The sequence below is a fragment of the Jatropha curcas genome, chromosome 8, assembly GCF_041381405.1.
Source record: "Jatropha curcas cultivar XTBG-Jc1 chromosome 8, XTBG_Jcur_1.0, whole genome shotgun sequence".
Lineage (NCBI taxonomy): Eukaryota > Viridiplantae > Streptophyta > Magnoliopsida > Malpighiales > Euphorbiaceae > Jatropha > Jatropha curcas.
Window position 1 is genome coordinate 3,427,213 of NC_143158.1, and position 21,554 is coordinate 3,448,766.

The window sequence follows — 21,554 nt, forward strand, 5'->3', positions numbered from 1 at the left end:
AACACATAAATCGGTTTTTGGATAATCAATCCTTACTTGGAATAAGTTCATCTTCTCAACAAATCAAATCATCAAAAATTTAGATAAATATGGAAATTTCCCATCAATTTTAATCTCTAAAATTCAAGTTATTCAGTTCAAATTGTACAAAATATAAACTATTATTAATTAGATTGTGAAAATCAATATTCATGTGTTATCGCCAAAATAGAAAAAAACAAGAAAACGAAAAACAGATATCCAAGGAAAGAAAAAACTGATATCTGACACATACGATGCATGTCAAATAATATAGTTACACACATAAGCAAGGATAACCCAAAACCAACCTCATCTATTTCTTGATCAAATATTGACCAAGACCGGTGTTTATCCCGATTAACATCTTATCATGTTATGTATGATCTGCCGGTAAATCTGGATTTGATTTTGTGTTCGGAATAAATTATAATAGTATAATCAACTTTAAAATTATAAACTCCAGTTAAAATTAGAATAATGAAAATTTTTAATTTTTTTTAGTTAATTTTATTCTTGGAAAATATTAATATTATGATTGATTTAAAAAAGACGGTGGAAAATGTAAAAACGATCCACAATGTGACAGGCCATAGTTTTTCTTTGAATGCAAAGCATGCACAGAGCACACCCGTCTGTTGCAAAATTTGCATGCATGACACCTACAGCCACTATCATGTGCTTGCATTCAAGTCTAAAATTAAAACAATAATAATTTTATCATCTTATCACCTATCTCCTACTGTAACCCTAATAAAAGTATTTATGTATAAAACAAAAGAAATCACACTTACCCCTTATGGTTATCCAGTGGCCCTTGTTAAGGGCAAGTTAGCAGAGAGAGAGAGAGAGAGAGAGAGGGCGAAGGGGTGGATGTGGGGTATAGTGAGAAAGGGCAAATCCCTTTCCTTCTCTGAGATATATATGGAAGATTGGTTTTGGCTGCTTCTGATTGGTTGCAACTTGTCATTCAAAAAATCAAAAACCATAAAACAATTTATATGCAAGAGAGGAGGTCATGTCGTTTTGGTGCATAATATGTATGGTTTTGGTTTGGTTGCTACTTACTAGCTATTAACAATTCCCTTTCAAGTATTGGTTCCTCCTCCTCAAATATCGGCATTAGTGAGAGTCAATGGAGAGATAAGGGTGACTGTAATTCTTGGAGAGAAAAGGGTGGAGACTCTCAACAAAAAATCTCAGTCAAAGGACAAATATTGTGTGATAACGTAGTTCTACCGGTAACCAGTTCAAGTTCAAAATGTGTTCCGCAAGATCCTCTAAAAACTCAACCATTGCAAGATTTTTCTGGAAAATCAAACTTTACATGATCTTTAGCAAAATTCAGACGCAAGCTCTAGGAGATTTGGTTGGTTTCTGTTTCAAGTTTGAGATTGATTTTATCTTATCTTTAGTCTCTGTTTTCTGTATAAATAGTCTAGATACTAAGCTTAAGAAAAAAATCAAGGTTTTGTTTTTTGTTTTTGTATCCACGTTCTCAGTAATTAATAAATCCATTTTATTTTTTCAGTTTTTTCGCATGGTATCAGAGCCTGTGTGGATACTAAGCTAAACCAGTTACAGGTTCATTCTTCACACCATGACTACTTCTACCCTATCTCTCAATGTTGGCAACTTTATCACCCTTCGACTCACCTCAAACAATTACCCTTTGTGGCGTGAACAAGCACTGGCTCTTGCTGAGAGTCAAGACATAGTAGGACACCTCACAAATGAAGATCCTGCTCCAAATAGATATACAAATACAGCTGCAGAAAATTCAACACTTCAACTAACAGATGAATTTGTACAATGGCGAAAGACAGATCGGCTTCTTCGAGGGTGGCTTATTGGCACACTTTCGGAAGAGGCCCTTGCACTTGTTGTTGGACTCGACACAGCCCATGCTGTTTGGGAGGCTCTAAAAAATGCTTATGCACAAGACTCACAGGAACGTGAATACACATTGCTGCAAAATCTTCGGTATCTCCGGAAAGAAGAAACCACAACAATCACAGAACATATCCGTACTTTCAAAGCTCTCTGTGACAATTTATCAGCCATTGGAAAGCCAGTTTCTGACAAAGAAAAGGTGTTCTGTCTTCTCACAAGTCTTGGTCCTCAATATGAAATATTCACAACAACCATGTTGAAGCCTCCTCTACCATCATATGCCGAGTTAGTCTCTCAGTTACAGAATCATGATCAAAGGCGCAACTTATTCTCTAATCACACAGACATGTCAGCTTCATCTCTTACTCATCATATGGCTTTTTTCGGGCAACAGCAGCAACGCCCACAACTTAATCATTCAGGCTATCGTGGATCATCCCAAAAATTCACTTCCAACGGCCGTGGGTTCCAAGCCCAACAGCGAAGAGACTTATCGGCAGCAAATTCACAACGTCGACCTCCACCCCCTGGTGAACGTCGTATGACATCTGCAGAGAGGGAACAATATCGTGACCAACAATGTCAGTACTGTGGGGTAATGGGTCATGTTGCTAAGATATGTTGGTGGGTGCCAAAGAAATCCACTCAACAAAATGAAATTCCACAAGCCCTTGCAGCACTCACTTTGGATACCTCTGTTACTGACACTGAATGGACAACTGATACAGCAGCTTCCAATCATATGACAGGTAAGGCTAATATATTAACTAACCTTCGTAAAAATTCTATTGCAGATTCAGTAATGATTGGAGATGGTTCCTTCATGCCAATTCTTGCAATCGGTGATGCTTGTGTGAAACAAAAAACATCAACCTTACCTCTCAATGATGTTTTGTTGGTTCCAAACTTAACAAAAAATTTACTTTCAGTGAGTCAGTTAACTGAACAATTTCCTGTTAATTGTGAATTTACTAATGTTGATTTTTGTGTTAAGCAACGGGAAACAGGACAGCCAGTGATCAAAGGGAAACGCAAGGGTGATCTCTATGTTCTACCTAATTCACCAGAATTATATTTTTCTCATCGATTTAAATCAGGCACTGCAGAAATTTGGCATCAACGCCTAGGACATCCTCAATCTTCAGCTTTGAATTTGTTAAAAAATAAAGGACTTATTGATGTCATTGGTACAACAAGGTCCGAGCATCTTTGTGATAGTTGTCAATTAGGAAAACTTAGTCGTTTACCTTTTTCTTGTTCAGAACACTCAAGTACTGGTATTTTCGAAAAAATTCATTGTGATTTGTGGGGACCTGCACCTATTTTGTCAATTGGAAAGTTTAAATATTATGCTTGTTTTGTTGATGATTTTTCAAAGTATACGTGGATTGTTCCTATGTGTAATAAGTCTGATTTTTTTGATGTGTACTTAGCTTTTGAGAAATATGCTTCAAGACAATTTAACAAGCAAATCAAAATTTTTCATTCAGATGGTGGTGGTGAGTTCATTAATTACAAACTGTCATCTCATTTTCTTTCAACTGGTATTGTTCATCAGGTTTCAGCCCCATATACTCCTGAGCAAAATGGTTTAGTTGAAAGGCGGCATAGGACTATAAGAGAATTAGGAATGACAATGTTGTTTCAAAGTGGTGCACCCTTATTCTTGTGGATAGAAGCCTTCACTACAGCAGTGTATCTTATGAATCGTTTACCATCGTCTGCAATTAATTTTGAAACACCATATTTTGCTCTTCATGGGTCACATCCAGATTACTCTTGCCTTCGAACATTTGGGTCTAAGTGCTTTCCCTATACTTGGGATTTACGAAAACATAAATTTGATCCAAAAAGTCTTCTTTGCGTTTTTGTAGGCTATAGTGAAAAACATAAGGCATATAAATGTTATCATCCTTCGAGCAAAAAAACATTTATCTCTCGACATGTGGTCTTTGATGAGTTAGTGTTTCCATATAAAAATAAGTCGGTGATAAATCAATTGCAGGTGAATACTATTTTTGATACTTGGTTATCACATACTAACAAATCTACTTTTGCAGAGTCAATTCCAGACCCTTCCATACCTCCATGTCAAAGTCCATTATTGCCAGTTGATATCAGTACTCCACAGAATGACACACGAGGCAGTGACGAATTGAATATGGCCGAGACTGAGTCTCATAGTCCTAGTCTGTCGATCACACCTGAAACAAATCCTTTACCAGAACTTCAAGAATCTCATGGGTCTATTCTAGCAATAGATCCCCAAGTTGTGAGTGAGTCACCACAATCTTCCCATCATAGCCTTTCCCCAACAAGGTCGTTAGTCCATCCCATGGTCACTCGGTCTAAATTAGGTGTAATCAAACCGAATCCTAAGTATGCCTTAAATGTTGTCACTTCAGCCAATATACCACGTGAACCCCACACCATAAAAGCTGCGTTGGCTCATCCTGGTTGGAAAGCTGCTATGGACGAGGAACTAGCAGCACTTCATAAGAATGAAACATGGACGTTAGTTCCTCGAACACCAGACATGCATGTTATTGGGTCAAAATGGGTGTTTAAATCCAAACTGAATCCAGATGGGTCATTAGATAGACTAAAAGCTCGACTTGTTGCTAAGGGGTATCATCAAATTGATGGGTTAGACTACACAGAAACTTTCTCTCCAGTTGTCAAACCAGGGACAATTCGCATGATCATTACTATAGCCCTTGTTCAAAAATGGTCTCTTCGACAGTTAGATGTTAAAAATGCCTTCTTGCATGGGTTAGTTTCTGAAGATTTATACATGCAACAGCCACCTGGAATGGCAGATCCTCAACATCCGTCATATGTTTGCAAACTACAAAAAGCCCTTTATGGTCTTAAACAAGCACCTCGTGCTTGGTTTGATCGGTTTAGTACTTTTCTTCTTAAATATGGTTTTTTTTGTAGTTTGGCTGATCCGTCATTATTTGTTTTTCATTCTGATTATGGGTCATTAATTTTGCTCCTTTACGTTGATGACATGCTGCTTACAGGGTCAAATCCTATGCTTGTTTCAAAATTCATTATGTTGCTAGGTAGTGAATTTGCCATGAAGGACTTAGGCCCGATTCATCATTTTCTTGGAATAGAAATAACTACAACAATAAGTGGCCTTCATTTGTCTCAATCACATTATGCTTTGACCATCCTTGAACGCTCCAATATGGTTGATTGCAAGCCCATAAGTACACCACTTGAGTCTAAAACAAAACAGTCATCTAGTGATACTCTCTTAGATGATCCTAGTTATTATCGAGGACTTGTTGGAGCTTTACAATATCTTACTTTAACACGGCCTGATCTTTCCTTTAGTGTTAATTATATGTCTCAATATATGCATGCACCAACATTGGGACATTTAAAAATGGTTCGGCGAATTTTACGATATGTTAAAGGAACAATTAATATGGGATTAAGTTTTACTGCCAACACTACACTTGATCTATCTGCTTTCTCTGATGCAGATTGGGCAGGTTGCACAGTGACAAGACGGTCTACTACTGGATATTGCACATTTCTTGGTCAAAATCTTATCTCCTGGTGTGCAAAGAAACAACAAACTATCTCTCGCTCAAGCACTGAGGCAGAATATCGTGCAATGGCTCACACTGCAGCTGAGCTTACATGGATGACTTTTATTCTCAAAGATCTCCACGTTGAACTACCATCTCCTCCCACACTTTATTGCGACAATCTTAGTGCTCTTCACATGACTGTAAATCCTGTCTTTCATGCACGAAGTAAACATATCGAGTTGGATTATCATTTTGTGCGTGAACGGGTTGCATGTGGGCTGCTTGTCACACAATATGTTTCCTCTGATTGTCAAGTTGCTGATATCTTTACAAAGCCAATGTCCAAATCAACTCTTCAAAGCTTCTGCAACAAACTTTGCCTTAAGCCCCGACAAAGTTTGCGGGGGAATATTAACAATTCCCTTTCAAGTATTGGTTCCTCCTCCTCAAATATCGGCATTAGTGAGAGTCAATGGAGAGATAAGGGTGACTGTAATTCTTGGAGAGAAAAGGGTGGAGACTCTCAACAAAAAATCTCAGTCAAAGGACAAATATTGTGTGATAACGTAGTTCTACCGGTAACCAGTTCAAGTTCAAAATGTGTTCCGCAAGATCCTCTAAAAACTCAACCATTGCAAGATTTTTCTGGAAAATCAAACTTTACATGATCTTTAGCAAAATTCAGACGCAAGCTCTAGGAGATTTGGTTGGTTTCTGTTTCAAGTTTGAGATTGATTTTATCTTAAACTTGAAACAGAAACCAACCAAATCTCCTAGAGCTTGCGTCTGAATTTTGCTAAAGATCATGTAAAGTTTGATTTTCCAGAAAAATCTTGCAATGGTTGAGTTTTTAGAGGATCTTGCGGAACACATTTTGAACTTGAACTGGTTACCGGTAGAACTACGTTATCACACAATATTTGTCCTTTGACTGAGATTTTTTGTTGAGAGTCTCCACCCTTTTCTCTCCAAGAATTACAGTCACCCTTATCTCTCCATTGACTCTCACTAATGCCGATATTTGAGGAGGAGGAACCAATACTTGAAAGGGAATTGTTAATACTAGCTACCCACCCTCGTCAGATTCTAGAATAAAAGGAGTGTGTGCGTGTGTGTTTGTTGGTGGCAGATTGAAAAATCAATGGTCCCACCGCCACCCCCACTAATAGCGGAAAATGACCTTACACTTTGTAGAGGAAAAAGGAGTGTGAGGGGCTGCATCATCACCATCACCCATTCAATCCTATTTATTGTCTAATTTAATTTTACCATATCCTACGCTTGATCAACTGTGACTATTTATAAATAAATAAATAAATAAATTTATAATTTACCATATTGAGGAGGAAGCAGGAGCACTTTACCCTCTTCGTGAACTTGCTCCACGAATTCGGATTAATCAAGCAATAGATTTTGAACGGTATTGAAGAGTTCAACAAGAAAAAAAAAAAAAACTCTAACGCTATTGGTGGCTTGGTGTAAAACATATGAAAAGATTGTAGTTAGAAAATATGGATGTAGTTAATGAGCTGAATGATTCAATAATCGAAGATCAAAGACAAGTTGGAAATGATTTACGCGTAGAAAGGCATCAGCATTTGACCTTGTTATGGATTAACTTAACTGATATATATTAGATAAGCTTATCTGAGCAAGCAACGCAGCCTACAATTATGGACGAGGATAGGATACAAGTTTACATTTACATTTACAGAGTCTTCTTCTTGCTGGGTTCGATAGTAGAGATAGATACAGTCTGTCTCTGATCTTTAGCTACATACATAGCCTTCAGAAACAATCTAGCTTACTTAATGTATAGCTAGCTAGGGAAGAAAGCTTTTACTCTTACAACTCTTATTGCATTTGGTCCCCTCTAATTATTGTTTCCTACACCATATGTATATTATTCAGAGACTACCCATGCTTCCTTTTTTCACCTCATTTTGTTTCTATAATGTAAAGTAAATATTTTAAAACGCTTACAACGGGAAGATTTACTTATATTTAGAGGATGACTATTAATTTAATATATAAAATAATGGATAATACATAGGTATTTTCATATAAAAAAAAAAGATAATTTTCATATATATATTCATACGTAATGCTTTTCAACTTTACTTATCATGTGCATGTATATTAGCACATTGCAATCAAACATTTCTTTATTATACATTACAGATTCAATTGTTTTTAATAAAATATTTTAACAATAGAATATCAAATGAGAAGTTTTAATATTTATATGATTGAATGATGGGAAAAAATCATAAAAATATAATTCAATAAATTAAAATAAAAAAAGGTTGGAAAAAAAATATTTATTATGAATATTGATGAGACAAGTCAAATTTGGAATAATAAATTGATTATCATAGGATAGAAAAATCCATGCAATGAAAGCAAAGAAGGGCGGCTCTTCCCTTCCCACTTGGTGTAAGTTCTTCCTTTCCAGTCGCGAAACTAGACTTTCAGCCTTTATATTTAGAAAATTATTAAAATTAAAAATAAAAGTTAAAATTTTAGAAAAAATAATTAATTTTGAATTATTGTCTCAAAATCAAAATGATCCAACGCTCATTTTTCAATTGTATAGCTTCTATTATGTTTTCTATAATTCAAAAATTGAAATTAGATTTTTATATAGACTTAAATTGGTTTTATCAAATTTTATAAATTGTTCATATTTTATTATTTCATTAAAAAAAATATATATTTGACATATTTTTTTCTCAAATTAATAAAATTTTTTATTAAATTTATATTCAAATTTTACTATTCAATTACGAATAAAAAATATTTATTATAGTTAAGTAGTTGTGGCAAGAGGAGGAGAGCAATATTATGGGTAGACGGAGGAGAGAGCAGGCTTTTTCGGCGGTGGGCAGGGCAAGTGCTGCCTACTTGTTGTCCCTATCCATGGATCCCACGTGGCAGTCTTCTTTCCATTGGAGCCTTAAACCCCTGCCCATGTGGCACTACTGTCATTTGCAAATTAGCCGTTTGATCATGACCCGTCACATCATCTCCCTCTCTCTGCTTTTGCAGGCGGTCCCACTTCTATTTCCACTCACCTCCTCAATAACATTTCTCTTTTTTTATGTTTATTTTTTTTATTAAATACTAAATTACACAATAAAATTTCCTTTAATCCCCATGTGGATATTGCTAAAATCCCGTTTTAAATTGTGCTACTTACACCTTCGATCAAATGTCACGGTTATAAAAATTTCATACCAAATAAAATAATTTTATTATGAATATTTATGGTTTAATATATAAATTTATTCATATAATTTTTTATGAAAAATTTCATAAAACTCAATTTTTACTTCGATATATTGAATATCTCTAGTTATAAAATATCATTCCCAATAAAAGTTTACTATAAATATGCAATTGAATAAACAATATGGTAAACTAATTAATTTAAAGTCAATCAAGCTTTTTTTTATTTATATTAAGAGTTTGCAGTTTCAAGTTTGAGTGCTTTCAGTCACATATATTTTTACTAATTTGATGAATTTATGAATGCGCAGCTCGCAAGTAATTTCGGCCTCTCAATAAATAAAAAACTAACTAATTTAAAGATTTGTAAGTAAATTTAGGACTAAACCAAATTCCCTAATTGTTAAAAAATGAAAAATCACAGTGGAGTTATCGTAGAGTAAAATAGTAAGCTTTTTATGCAAAAGCTGAGAAAAATGTAGGATTTGTCATTTGTTGAAGACAGAGAGAAAGAGAGAAGGATTCTTAGTTCTATGAATTGCGTTAATTACTAAAAGCATTAATTATTCAAGTCAATAATAATAAATTAAAGGGGCCCAAAAATTACTGTTTCTCCTGCACAATTCTGCTGTCTTTCTCTGCACTTTGTACTGAAATTAGGTCAATTAATTAAAAATTTTCCGGTCATAATACAGTGCTCTGCCCCCCTTTTCTTTTTCATATCTGAAAAAGAATTCACAAAAGTCAATGACAATTGTCCTTAATTTTGTATGGTTTTAAATTTTTAATTATCTAATTACTGTGTAATTTTATTTTATTTTATAAAATTTAATATAATTAAAAATTTTAAAAAAAATCTATTTTCTGCATATGAATTTTTGTACTTCAAATTCATTTATATCCGGTTGAATTATGTCCTTTCATTTACACGACTAAAACGCTGCAAATAATTGGGCTAAAAACAAGAATTTTTCAATAAACAACACCAACCATAATAGTAGCAGACATGAGAGGACCTCACAGTTAAGACTGTTAAATGAGAGAAGGGGAAGAGCAGGAGGCAGAGCTCTGCAAAAGTTCTGTGAGGGGGACTGAATTTATATGTGAAGGTGGATTCATCTCATCCCCTAAATAGTGCGGGTTTTAGAGCGTTAAAGGATAAAAGGGTAAAGACATTTTCTTTTCGTTTTATATCTCTGTAATTTTGTATTGGTGGTCTTTTTGTGTGAATGGAATCCAATGGTGAAAATGGTGTATTGGCTCTTAAATTGGAAGTATTATTCATGTGGGGATTGGCTGCTTGGTGGGTTATTTTGATTCGTTGAAAGAAAATTCCCCATCTTTTAGTTTTTTTTTTTCTTCTTTTCTATTAATCTTTTTTTCCCTTGATTGATGATTCTATCTGAACGTGAAGGGGATTGGTGGAAGCTGGTTTTTTCTCATCAGATTTCAGAAGCAAATGTCATATGCATCTTTATCCACTCGCACACTATATGCAAAAGAGGCCTGTTTGCTCTTTTACTCTTTGATATATATCCATTTATTTTTATTATTATTTTATTCTACAGTTTTATCCTATTTCTGCCTGTTCAGATGTAACTAAACTTGAATGCTCTTTTCCGCCTTTGTGATTTATTTATTTTTTATTCATGTTCCCACTTGTTTTCTTAAAATTACTTCTTGTTGGGCATTTGATGATATGATCAGTGACTTAATGTTAATTAACTTCTGCCTAATGTTTTGCTGAGTTTCATTCATGAAGTTACTGTTATTAAGTAAGTAGAGCATGTGCCGGGCTTATTAGAAGCTTCCATTATGGCAAGAATTAGTCATAAACTTGGGAAGATCAAAGGAGTGAATAGTGAGGCTGCTAATTAAGGCCGTGATCATGATTCATGTTAGTGAAAGATTAGGGAATAAAGATGGTTTGGTTTATTAGACTCTATATACACTACATACATCCCGTAATTAATTATCTTAAGATTGGAAGATGAAGTCATACATTGAATTGTCCTTACTGTTCTTTATGTGAACGAACAAATAAAAATAAAAAGTGCGAGAAGAAAGCAAATGCACAGGAGAGAGGTGGAGATTTGGATTTTAAATGTGGAGTGGGAGAGATAGTAACCCAATACAAAAAGGAGAAAGTTGATTAGAGAATTAGACTAGTGTCATTAGGAATATGCTTATTGTATTTCCATATGAGCTTTTACCTTTAAAAGTAGAAGTAACATGGAAAGATAAATTTTAGTTGAAGAGGTATAGTGGAGTCATCTACATTGTCCTGGCATAGTTAATAGAAAAAACAAGTGAACGTCTGAACATGCTACCGGTGATGGCAAAGTATTAGAGAATTAGCACACATTGTCAAATCCATTGAGATTATTGTATAAATTTTGAATTGTTAAAAAGGTAAGAACTTGATTCTCGAAATTCAAGTAAACATGGAATTAAAATTTGAAATCTTGACATTGTTCTTGAGTAAGAAGTTTCGCTTTTTACCCTTAATTTTTTCACTCAATTTTAAACTTAGAATTATGTTTCAGGTTGCACATGCTAATGAGTCTAAATGGTGAGAGGAAGTGCGAAGAGTTTTTTGATGTTTGCCCTATGTTGTGCACTTATTTCTTGAAGTTTAAACATTTACTGTTGTAGGTAAACGATTTATAGCGATTAGGTTGGTTGATCCATCTGACTCTTGATTTCTGTCTTATATTATCCTTTGCTCTTGGTGGGTATATGCTATGCTAGCTGGGAAGACACTATTAATGGAAGGAAAGTAAACAACTGTTTGAAAAGTAGTTATCTTTTAAGCTAATACTGATAGATGGATGAGCCCTTGACTGTTAATGTTTTCAAAACTTTGAATGAACAATCATATGGGATTCGTGTTTAAGTTGTTTCAGTCCTATATTAAATTAGTGGGTGGATGTTCCCTTAGTTTGCTGTTCTGCCCTTCTAGGACTAAAAGACATGTTTGCTTGGATTAAATAAATATAATATGTAGCTCTGTGTCAAAATAAAAAAAAATTTAGGAGACTGCTTCTGGGGATTGTTTAATTACTATATTGTTTGGATAAAATGCAACATTTGCTCACCACAAGCACAGCAATTTATCCTTGTGAATAAACAGTGTCAGTTACAAAGTAGAATATAAAATTAGATATTAGTTTTATAAACATAACTGCCTCTCCTTCTCTATCCCCCAAACTCTAGCTGCTGTTCGGTGTTTATATTTACAGCAGTAATAAATTTCTCTAGGCTTTATTTCCACTGTTATTGCTGCCTGAAACCTCTGATAAAAACCACAGTAGCCATGCTTGTGGCCCTGCCACCTCCCAATTTGAGTGAAAATTTGTATAGTGTAGAGGGTGTAAAGAAAGGGAAATAATATGAAAGGGAAAGAAAGAAGAGATGGTATGGAGCATTTCTGTCTTTAACATGCTGTGGAATACCTTTACAAAAGGTCCAAGTTCTTTGTTTCATATGAACAGACTCAAATCATGTTTGAACAATTTGTTTTAAACAGAAAAAATTGGAATTTTCTCTCACTCTCTCTCACTCCATTTTCTCTCCTAAAGAAAGGAAATGAAAAAGAGAAGGTTACAACAGTAATGGAGATTCTTCTGTCAGTCTCCATAGGCTTTTGCTGACGTTTTTTTAGAGCCTGGTCCCATGGTATTTACAGACAAGGTACCAGAATACCCATCAACTCTTTCATCCCTAAAATGCCCTCTTGCTGTGAAGAATCAACAGTAATTCAAGAACTTAAAGTCCAAAAATTCATCCAATTACCAAAAGAACCCCACTTGCCCACATCAATTCATGAATCCATCTTTTCTATATTCCCACCTAGGAATCACTGGTTGTCACTTTACATGATGAGGACCATCCTACTTTGCCTGTTGAACTAGATTTTCTTTTTTAAATGTTGCACTGCAAAACACTTATGTTCTAACAACACAGTAGTAGGTCACCATGGTAGAGAAATCATATCTGTACACAGCAGTAAGAGTGTTTGTTTCCTAGTATAAGTTATATATAATTTTTTTCTAGTATTCAGAGATAGGAGAGAGAGAGAGAGAGAGAGAGAGAGAGAGGTGTTTGTAAATTATATTTTTTCAGAATGCTACAGCTTTCTGTACAGTGATATCTCATTTATATTTATGGTATGGTCGAGTGCTTTTCCCTTTTCCAAATACTAGTCACAATGTATTTGAGAAAATTGGTGCTTAGTCTATTGTTGAATGTGAGACTTTGCTCGAATTTTTTTTTATGTGCATATTTGCTGTCTACCAAATGGGACTATTTGGGAAGGATTGCACCAGTAATTGTAGTTGAAGTATAAGGGTACACTAGTAATAGAAACATCCTAACCGCTCATTTAAGGCGGGTGATAAAACGGTAACAATTGTAGTTTGCCAAAACAGGGAAAAATCCAAAAATATTCAAAAACCCTAGACTGTCCTCAACTAGTATTTATAACACCCATGAGCCCCTTCCGGACCAGTACACCGGATCAGCCTCTGCCTCTCCCTGCATTGTGTACTTGTGTCCCTAAGAATATAGGAGGGAAAAAAAAAAGAAGAGAAAAAACTATGATTTTCTTAGTCACCACCTTCTTTCTACATTTCTAGATTTTGAGAGAGAGACAGAAAGAGATGAGGGGTAGATCATCTAAGCAAGAAACCAAAGGAATGCAAATAGATAAACTCAATAAGTTGAAAGAAGAACCTCATCTCTCTGGTGCTTATATCCGTAGTTTAGTTAAGCAATTAACCTCTTCAAGGACCAAAGATCCCATGAATCCTAAAGACCGTGGTTCTGTTGATGATGATAGTTTTACTGGGCAAAATAGGACCAAATTTGGTGAAGGTGTAAGTGAAAATCAGCAACCCCAACTACCTCAACAACACAAGAAACAGGTTAGGAGGAGACTCCATACCAGTAGGCCTTACCAAGAAAGGCTTCTTAATATGGCTGAGGCTAGAAGGGAGATTGTTGCTGCCTTAAAGTTTCATAGGGCAGCTATGAAACAAGCCAGTGAACAACAACAACAGCAACAGCAGCAAAATCAACAGCATCAGCAGCAGCAGCAGCAACAACAACAATCATTGCCTGTTCAGCTTTCACCCCCACCATGTTTTGAACAAGAAGGAAAAATAAAATCCAGGAGGAATCCTAGAATATATCCGTCAAACACTTCCAATTTCTCTAATTATATAGATAGCCTTTCTTGCACTTCTTTCTCTCATGCACCGCCACGTACTCCAACCCCTCCTTATCCTTTTTGCTGGTCTACTCCCCCAATCCTTCCTTCAACTGTCACTGAAAATCTCAATTTCCCCCTTCCAAACCAAACCCTAGGCCTAAATCTCAATTTTCAAGATTTTAATGACTTAGATACCACCCTTTACCATAGCAGCAACAACCCATCATCAGTCTACTCATCTTCATCTACATCATCATTTTCTTCCCCTTCCCCTTCGCTTTCTATTGCCACTGAAGAAATTCCTTCGGTTGCAAAATTACAAGAAGGGAGTCCTCCTGCAGTGTCTGACCTAACTGGAGCAGGCTTGCATCAAGTAATGGATGATGAGGAGATGGCAGAGATCAGATCAATAGGAGAACAGCATCAGATGGAATGGAATGATACTATGAATTTGGTCACATCAGCTTGGTGGTTCAAGTTCTTGAAGACCATGGAAGCTGGTCCCGAGGTGAAAGCAGAGGATGATGGTTACCATCATCCATTTGATCTAGTGATGGAATTCCCTGCCTGGTTGAATGCAAATGATGGCTGTTTGCAGCAACATTTTGATGATTACTGCTCTCAAGATTATTACTATGATCCTGCCCTGCCTTGGTAAGTAAGAATCTAGTTTCAAAACTCATAATAAATGGTTTTAAGAAATCAATAAATGAGCAAATGTTTTCTGTTCCATGTTTTTGCACCCCTATAGTTGATTCCTTATTATGAAATGAATTAAGTGATTGAGTTTAGTAGTTCCATATAATTAGAGTTTGGTCTAAAATCATCAAACATATGTTTTGAATCCACTATACACTTAACAGTTTAGCCAAGAGGTTGGCTACTTCGAGGATCATCTTTGAATTTTGACATTTGACTTCTGAAAAATTTATGGCCTTTATTAATGGCTTGTGAGGAACCTTTGACCCAAGTAGGGACTTTTGGTGCCAAAAGAACCCAGGTAGTCCATGTTTGTATTTATGGGCTTTAATGTAAAGCCTTTTGCAATACTAAAATTAGCCCATGTTTTTATTTATTTATTTATTTATAGTTTCTAACTATTATTGTTTGTTTGTTAACCAATTAGTTGTTGAGTACTAGAAAGAATTTTATTTTATTCCATGCAAATACAAAAGCAGTTGCTATTGATGGGTTCACTGATTATAATTTGGTCTGGCTTTTGTAATTTTGTGATGCACAGCATGGACATTGGAGAAATTGAAGGCATGGATGGGGAATGGCTATCTTGACAAGGATTGATTGTTTTTTGTTAATCAAATCTTTGGCTCTCAAGTTGTTTTTTTTTTTTCTCCATTAATCTTTTTGAGGTAGTGTTAGAAGCTTTTTTTTTTTTATCTAAATAAGGCTTGCAAGGATGTTGAGGTTGGGAGGCCATCAGGATAGTTAATAATGTGCCTAAGGAGTATGCTTTTCTCCTTATTGAGCTTCTTAAATGGAAAAATATTGGTTATGTTAGTTAGTTTCTGTTGTTGTAGCTCATTTTTTTTAAAAAAAAATTTTCATTTCAATATTTCTGAGCTTCACATGTTTGTACAATATTTAGCAGAATTGTACTATTTCTGCTGCACTTCCTCTGCTTCCCCTTGTTGTATTGGAAGATCATGAATCCACCAATCATTGTGTCTGGAATTCCTTTATTTTATTTTCATAAGCGAATGAAAATAAGAATACACAGGATTTTTAAGAACTTGTTTTTTAGTACAAGCTATTATTATTTTGAAAATTTTTGTAAATATTGAAAAAATTTATAAATTATTGAATTTTTTTTTTTTTTTTTTTTGAACTAAAACACTCATAAGATACTACGTCCAGTTTAATTTCTTTTTCTTGAAAAGAAGGGTGATGTTAATTCTCAAAAAAAAAAAAAAAAGAAGAAAAGATATTTTTAACTGTCTTTATTTTATTAGCGTTAATTTCTCATGGAAACTGTTACAGAGGAATAAGACTTAAGCTATAGAAAATTAGAAACGACAATAATATGGACTGCAGATTTCCGTCAACTTCTCATCCAGTCATCAACTTTTTTATAAAGTTTTCCGTCGCATGTGAAAACGACAGATTGTCCTCTCCGCCGCACGATAACATGGACTTTGACGACTTATCGCTTGCCAACAGCCGAAGAGCTGGCAATTAGATTATTCATTTGCAATTGAATGGGACAATCAAACAAATTCAATAAAGTGAATTACTATTTTATCTCTAAAATTTAACAAATTTTTATTTTTAAAATTCTCTTTATTTTATTTTCGTTCAATTGTATTAATTTTTTTTATTAAATTATGATACAATATCAATTTAACCCTTAATAAATTTTTCAAATTTTCTTTTATATACTATTACCAAATCAAATCCTGTGGTTTTCTTTTATCGTAAACATTACCAATCTTAATTCATAAAATAAAAACAAACTAAAAATAATAAACTATTTATAAATTTAGATTAAATTATTAGATAAATTTGGTAATAAAATTTTATTTCTTTCCCTTGAGGTCAAGATTGAAAAGGAAAAAAATTATTGGACTGACCAAAAAAAAAATCAGTAAAATATTTTATAGAAAGAATATTTAGTTGAACCGCAACAAAAAGAGAAATCATTTTATTAATTAACTTGTAAATTTCATCAAATTATGGGAACTAAATAATAATTCACTCATTCAATTATCACTTTTTCTCTCAGAAGAAAAAAAAATAGAATTTAACAATTTTGTTTAGTAATATCTGCGTAACAGTGTTACAACAGATATGATAATACATATCCAGTCAAAAAAAAAAAAATGATAATACATACAAATTGAAAAATTTAGATTAAAATAAAAAAAATGTGGGGTCCTCAACAAATTCAGAGGAGAAGGGAAAAAAAAAAGAGATAAAAAAGGACTTTAGCATATTCACCAAAATTCAATTTTCATTTTTCTTTTAGCTAGGAATCAGTGAGAGTAAGATGCAGCACTGACAGATGACTTGTTGAGTCAAGATGCAGGAGCCAAGAAGAATCTCATACTTGCAATTAATAAATTTTATTTTTTTATATATAATCTGAAGGTGTAATTTTCAGATTATAAAATGTAAAAATTTTTTATTCTCCTAGCAAAATACACTTTTCAGAAATTAAATTTTTCATTCTCACTTTTATAAGAATTGAGATCGTTTACCATTCCACTCAAAATTACCGTACGATTAATAATTATAAGAATAATTACTACTTTATCAGGTTTAGTAGAAGAGAAGCATTTCTTTATTCCAAGCTGTATTAATACAAATAGAAGGCATTTCATTACAAATAAGATCTTTTTATCTCTATATTATTACTCTCGAACTACTCAAATATATAGCTTTCGTAGTCAAAAAGTTACTCTTATCATATAATTTATGAAATTAATAGATAAAATCGAAGTTTTTTATATATTATTTTACCAGACTCCAATCCTACCAAATAATTTTTTATATATTTATATTTTCTTGATAGTCTTGGCTATTGTAAGGGCTAAAAGCTTCCAAGAACCAGTTCTTCTTCCTCCAACCATTCCAACCCATCTCCTTACATATCTCATCACTGTGGTTGATACTGTAAGTAGAAATACAATGCCTTTTGTAAAATCTTGTGGTTCTCTTCATAACTTGTATTTCTTCAGCTGTTTGTTCAATCATTTTTGGAATACTAGGAAGCTTGAATTTCTCATCAGCCAATCTGGCAAGCCATTTGCACCTTAACTCTGCTGTGTGTAGATTTGACACACTCTCTATGTACCCCACAAAACCCATGTTTGGAATAAGCGGATGGATTGTGCCCCTAGCAACAAAAATTAATTAATTAATATTTCTCATTTTATCTAATTTAAAAATCCATTTAAATATTATTTATAATCCGAATGAGTAATCCGAGCACTTGCAGAGATGATCTCTATGGCTTAGGTCATGAGTTCAATCTTCCGCAATGCAAACTCTTTTTGGATCAACCAATTTGTTTCCAAAAGTGAGTGAAAATTAATCATGAATTTACAGTGGACCGTAAAATATCTTAGATTACCTGTACAGGGGCATGATACCACTGGAGTCTGTAACTAGACTGTTAAAAGGCTGAGGAAGCAAATCTTGAAGCTTCTTTTTCCCATCATAACCAGTGGCAAGAAGAACAACATCAGCCTCCAATTTGGTGTGGTCTTCAAATTCAATGCCTCCACTCCAAAAACACCAATTGGATGCCCTTTTGAACAAAATATTTCCTTTGTCTGCTTCTTGAAAGAAATCCTCAGGCAAGATTGCCATTTGACAAGATGCATAATCTTCCACAAATGGGTGGTCTGGTTTCAATCCATATTTATTTAGTGGAAGCTTCCACACCAAGTAAGACTCTATGAACTTGGAAATTGCCTTTCTCTGCCCAAGAAAGAAAACATCTAAATGAATAAGTAAATAAAGATATATAGATTTTAATTAACAATACTTAAAGTTCTAATCTTACTCGCGCTACATCAGATTCATAGAAGGAAAGTGTAAGGATTTTCTTCATTCAAAAGAATCGGATATTCAATCTCTTACTTAAAAGATTTGAATTCTTTTTATTTAGACCATCTCCATCGATATATAAAATTTTTATCTTTAACCTATTAGTAATAGGTTCTGTTTATGTATCTGATATATCGTAAATTATGATAAGTAAAGATGTACGTGTGTGTATATACCATTGGTGACAAAAGAAGGCAGAGCAGGGTCTTGAAGAAGCTTTGATTTGGCCTTTCATGGAGAAACTGAGAAGATCTTGTTGAAAAAAACAAGGCAAACGGCAAACCCCATATCCAATATGATGGAACAGTCCAATGTAAAGTCCTTATCACCATTGTGCACGGTTGCCCTTCTGCTCCTTCAATAGTTCAATTACCCAATTTCCAATAAGAAAACCAAACATGTCAATGTATATAATAAAAGATTAACCCATTTTCGATAGCAAATTCTAGACTAGAAAACAATATAGAGCCAAAGAAACCGACCGAGACGACCAATCTCTGGTGGTATGCAATTTCTGCTAAAAGACAAATTATTTTCACCCAATTAAGTAATTTGTTGAATATATACAAAATAATTAGATATGTATAATAAAAAAGCCATTGACTTCAGTTCCTACAATAATTATTTTTCCAAATTCCTTCTAGAGATTTATTTTCCTACTCCTGCACCTTTCAATGAAATTTCATGCATGTTCTTTTTCACTTAATTTTCACCATTGGAATATTATAAAATTATCCATAAAAAAAATCAAATTTCCAAAGCCATTTGGACTAGTATAGGATCTAGAGTAATCGTTTGAAATTAGGGATAAACAATAATTAAATAAAAAATTAATTTTTAGATAAAAAATTTTACAAGATTGCTAATTGCTATTATCCATTTTTAGTTTTTTAGACATTATATTACAAATCCTTGGTCAACCAAATGTTTAGGATGCATTCTTGTAATTGATTTGTGTATTGAATTTTTTTTCTTTTTTTTTTATTTGATGGCATGGAGAGGAGAATTCATCTTCTACATGTACTGAATCTAATATTTTTTTTTTTTTTCGAAAAAAAAATTTTAATACCTCTATTTTTTAAAAATGTCTATCAATATAATATAATTCTTAAATCTCTTATATTCTGATGGACATACTTAAACAATCAAATAAATTAAAGCATTAAACAACAAAATTTAGGACGATAGTCGACATGTATTTTAATATATGCAATATGTGATATTTAATATAGTGAAAACGAGCATGTGCGGAAGTCAACTTCCAGACACTAAGAGCTATTTGACTGCTGTGTCCAAACAAAGACTTTCAGAAATCATGCAAACTCTTGCAGGAACGTCCTATTTTCCATCATCATGTGTGTTTCTCAACCTATAACCTGTGGAAGTAAAATGAAGCACTATACACACACACACACACACACACACACACACACACACACACACGTGCGCGCTCTATCACTAAGGTAAAATCCTTTCAATAATGGGGATTTCAAGTTCTTATCATATATATTTTTGAGAGTATGTATTGTATTACTCACCTTGGTTCGCTTTGGCGCACTCCACAGCTAAATCAATGGCAGATTTCTTATAGCCAACAATGGCAACTTTCTTTCCTTGGAGTAGTTCTCTAGCACCATCTTCATCTAGTTTACAGTAATCCATAGTATGCAACACCTTTCCCCTAAATGCATTTTCACCCTTATTTGCCGGAAAAACTGGCATTCTTGCTACATCTCCATATTTCCCAATGCATATAACAAGAAACTCAATTGCATACCACTGCACAAATAATTATCATTAGATCAACATTAGTGCCATTAGAAATCAAGAAATAAAAATTAAATAAAGAGCGTTCCAGTGCATGAAACTTCTGTCGGTACGATCAAAATAGAATATTGTTGCACCAAAACTAACCTGCACGTTTTGGGATTGATTTGTCTCAACAGCGACCTCCCAAACAGGATGGCCCTTCAAAAGAGTACCATAGTCCCCTGATTGGGAAGTATCCCGATCACGACCACCGATGTAGCGGATGGCTACTACCTTGGAATTGAAATTGACATATTTCAATACATCAAAATGTGTAGCATAGCTATGTAAATATTCCAGGATTTCTTGATATGTAGGGAAAGTGGAGTTATCCCTTTGAGGCCAAGGAAAATCCGAGAACTCGAAATCGCATCGCGGGGTTTGGAGTGTAGTGGAAGTAAAAGAACAGTGTTTCCAAACACCTCCAATTGAGTCTGTGGCTTCAAACACCAAAGGATTGTAATGGGCGAGTTGTTTAGCGGCGGCGATGCCGCTAATACCAGCGCCAATTATCCCTACTTTGTGAGTTTGAAGCTGGTTTTGCTCATGGCTGGCCATTTTGGCAATTTGATGATGCTGATGATAAATTAGTAGCTAGCTAGCTAGCTTAATTTTTTGTACTACTGATGTGCAGGAACTATAAGGTTTGTGACCCTATTTATAGTTGTTGAGGGGGTGACCAACTACCATTTATTTTTCATCACATGACATTATTAATTTAAGGGAATTGTTAATTGTTAGGTTGAATAGTAGTACAACTTTTTATTCATTTATTTATTTATTTTTTCTTTTTTTTTAAACAACCATTTCAAATGAATTTAAAAGCATATATATATTTAGTTATCGGATCATTCCACATGCTAAATCAATCAATGAAAATTTTTTTTGTCAAATTTATTACTATTTTATCCTTTTTTTTCCCCGATGGATGAGTAGAAAGATACTCATATTTTTTTATTAATTTGAATTATATATGGGGAGTAAAACTAATTTCATAATTTAATTATAATTATAAATTAAAAGGCTGAAATTTCTAATTTTTAGTATTTCATCCTTGGATCATTATCATCAACTGTTAATAATTAAAAAAAAAATTAGGAGACAAGAAATTATAATTTATAGAGATTAGTTAGTAAAAGTAATAATAGGACCAGTTTGAACTCCATGCATGCGTTCCCATGGATTTCTTTTCCTTTGACTCTACATTTTTATAATAATGTTTGGCCTTTCTCCTATAAATTAATGTAAGGAAAAGGTCAAGTCAACCCATAATTAATTTC

The 21,554-nt window shown here is 33.9% G+C and overlaps 3 protein-coding genes across 4 annotated transcripts; 2 read left to right on the forward strand and 1 right to left on the reverse strand.

The window, feature by feature from the left end:
- Positions 1-1,074: 1,074 nt before the first annotated feature.
- On the forward strand, positions 1,075-3,293 carry LOC105630401 (retrovirus-related Pol polyprotein from transposon RE1). The gene is made up of 3 exons (XM_089724859.1): positions 1,075-1,387; positions 1,550-2,660; positions 2,906-3,293. The coding sequence occupies exons 2-3, from the start codon at positions 1,619-1,621 to the stop codon at positions 2,950-2,952; spliced, it is 1,089 nt and encodes a 362-aa protein (XP_089580985.1). The 5' UTR covers positions 1,075-1,387; positions 1,550-1,618; the 3' UTR covers positions 2,953-3,293.
- A 6,322-nt stretch (positions 3,294-9,615) lies between these two features.
- Positions 9,616-15,469, forward strand: LOC105638054 (hydroxyproline-rich glycoprotein family protein). Of its 2 annotated transcripts, none has more exons than XM_020680772.3 (3): positions 9,616-9,990; positions 10,102-14,553; positions 15,140-15,469. In XM_020680772.3, the coding sequence occupies exons 2-3, from the start codon at positions 13,349-13,351 to the stop codon at positions 15,186-15,188; spliced, it is 1,254 nt and encodes a 417-aa protein (XP_020536431.1). In that variant the 5' UTR covers positions 9,616-9,990; positions 10,102-13,348; the 3' UTR covers positions 15,189-15,469. The 2 variants fall into 2 exon arrangements, with proteins under 2 accessions (XP_020536431.1, XP_020536430.1); XM_020680771.3 differs by having other exon boundaries at positions 9,616-9,853.
- A 1,729-nt stretch (positions 15,470-17,198) lies between these two features.
- LOC105638365 (putative flavin-containing monooxygenase 1) lies at positions 17,199-20,884 on the reverse strand. The gene is made up of 5 exons (XM_012222158.3): positions 20,380-20,884; positions 20,004-20,244; positions 18,642-18,820; positions 17,987-18,336; positions 17,199-17,749 (listed from the first exon to the last, which is right to left on the reverse strand). Exons 1-5 carry the CDS (start codon positions 20,830-20,832, stop codon positions 17,401-17,403), a joined length of 1,572 nt encoding a protein of 523 aa, XP_012077548.1. The 5' UTR covers positions 20,833-20,884; the 3' UTR covers positions 17,199-17,400.
- Positions 20,885-21,554: the final 670 nt, after the last annotated feature.

Bases quoted from the DNA above. Each gene is read 5' to 3' on its own strand.
- LOC105630401 (XM_089724859.1), top strand. From the start codon at position 1,619: ATGACTACTTCTACCCTATCTCTCAATGTTGGCAACTTTATCACCCTT. The intron at 2,661-2,905 runs GTAAGGCTAATA...TTTTGTGTTAAG, and splicing joins AGCTTCCAATCATATGACAG to CAACGGGAAACAGGACAGCC.
- LOC105638054 (XM_020680772.3), top strand. From the start codon at position 13,349: ATGAGGGGTAGATCATCTAAGCAAGAAACCAAAGGAATGCAAATAGAT. The intron at 14,554-15,139 runs GTAAGTAAGAAT...TGTGATGCACAG, and splicing joins TATGATCCTGCCCTGCCTTG to CATGGACATTGGAGAAATTG.
- LOC105638365 (XM_012222158.3), bottom strand. From the start codon at position 20,832: ATGGCCAGCCATGAGCAAAACCAGCTTCAAACTCACAAAGTAGGGATA. The intron at 20,245-20,379 runs GTTAGTTTTGGT...TTATTTGTGCAG, and splicing joins ATCAATCCCAAAACGTGCAG to TGGTATGCAATTGAGTTTCT. The intron at 17,750-17,986 runs GTAATCTAAGAT...TTTTGTTGCTAG, and splicing joins GGTATCATGCCCCTGTACAG to GGGCACAATCCATCCGCTTA.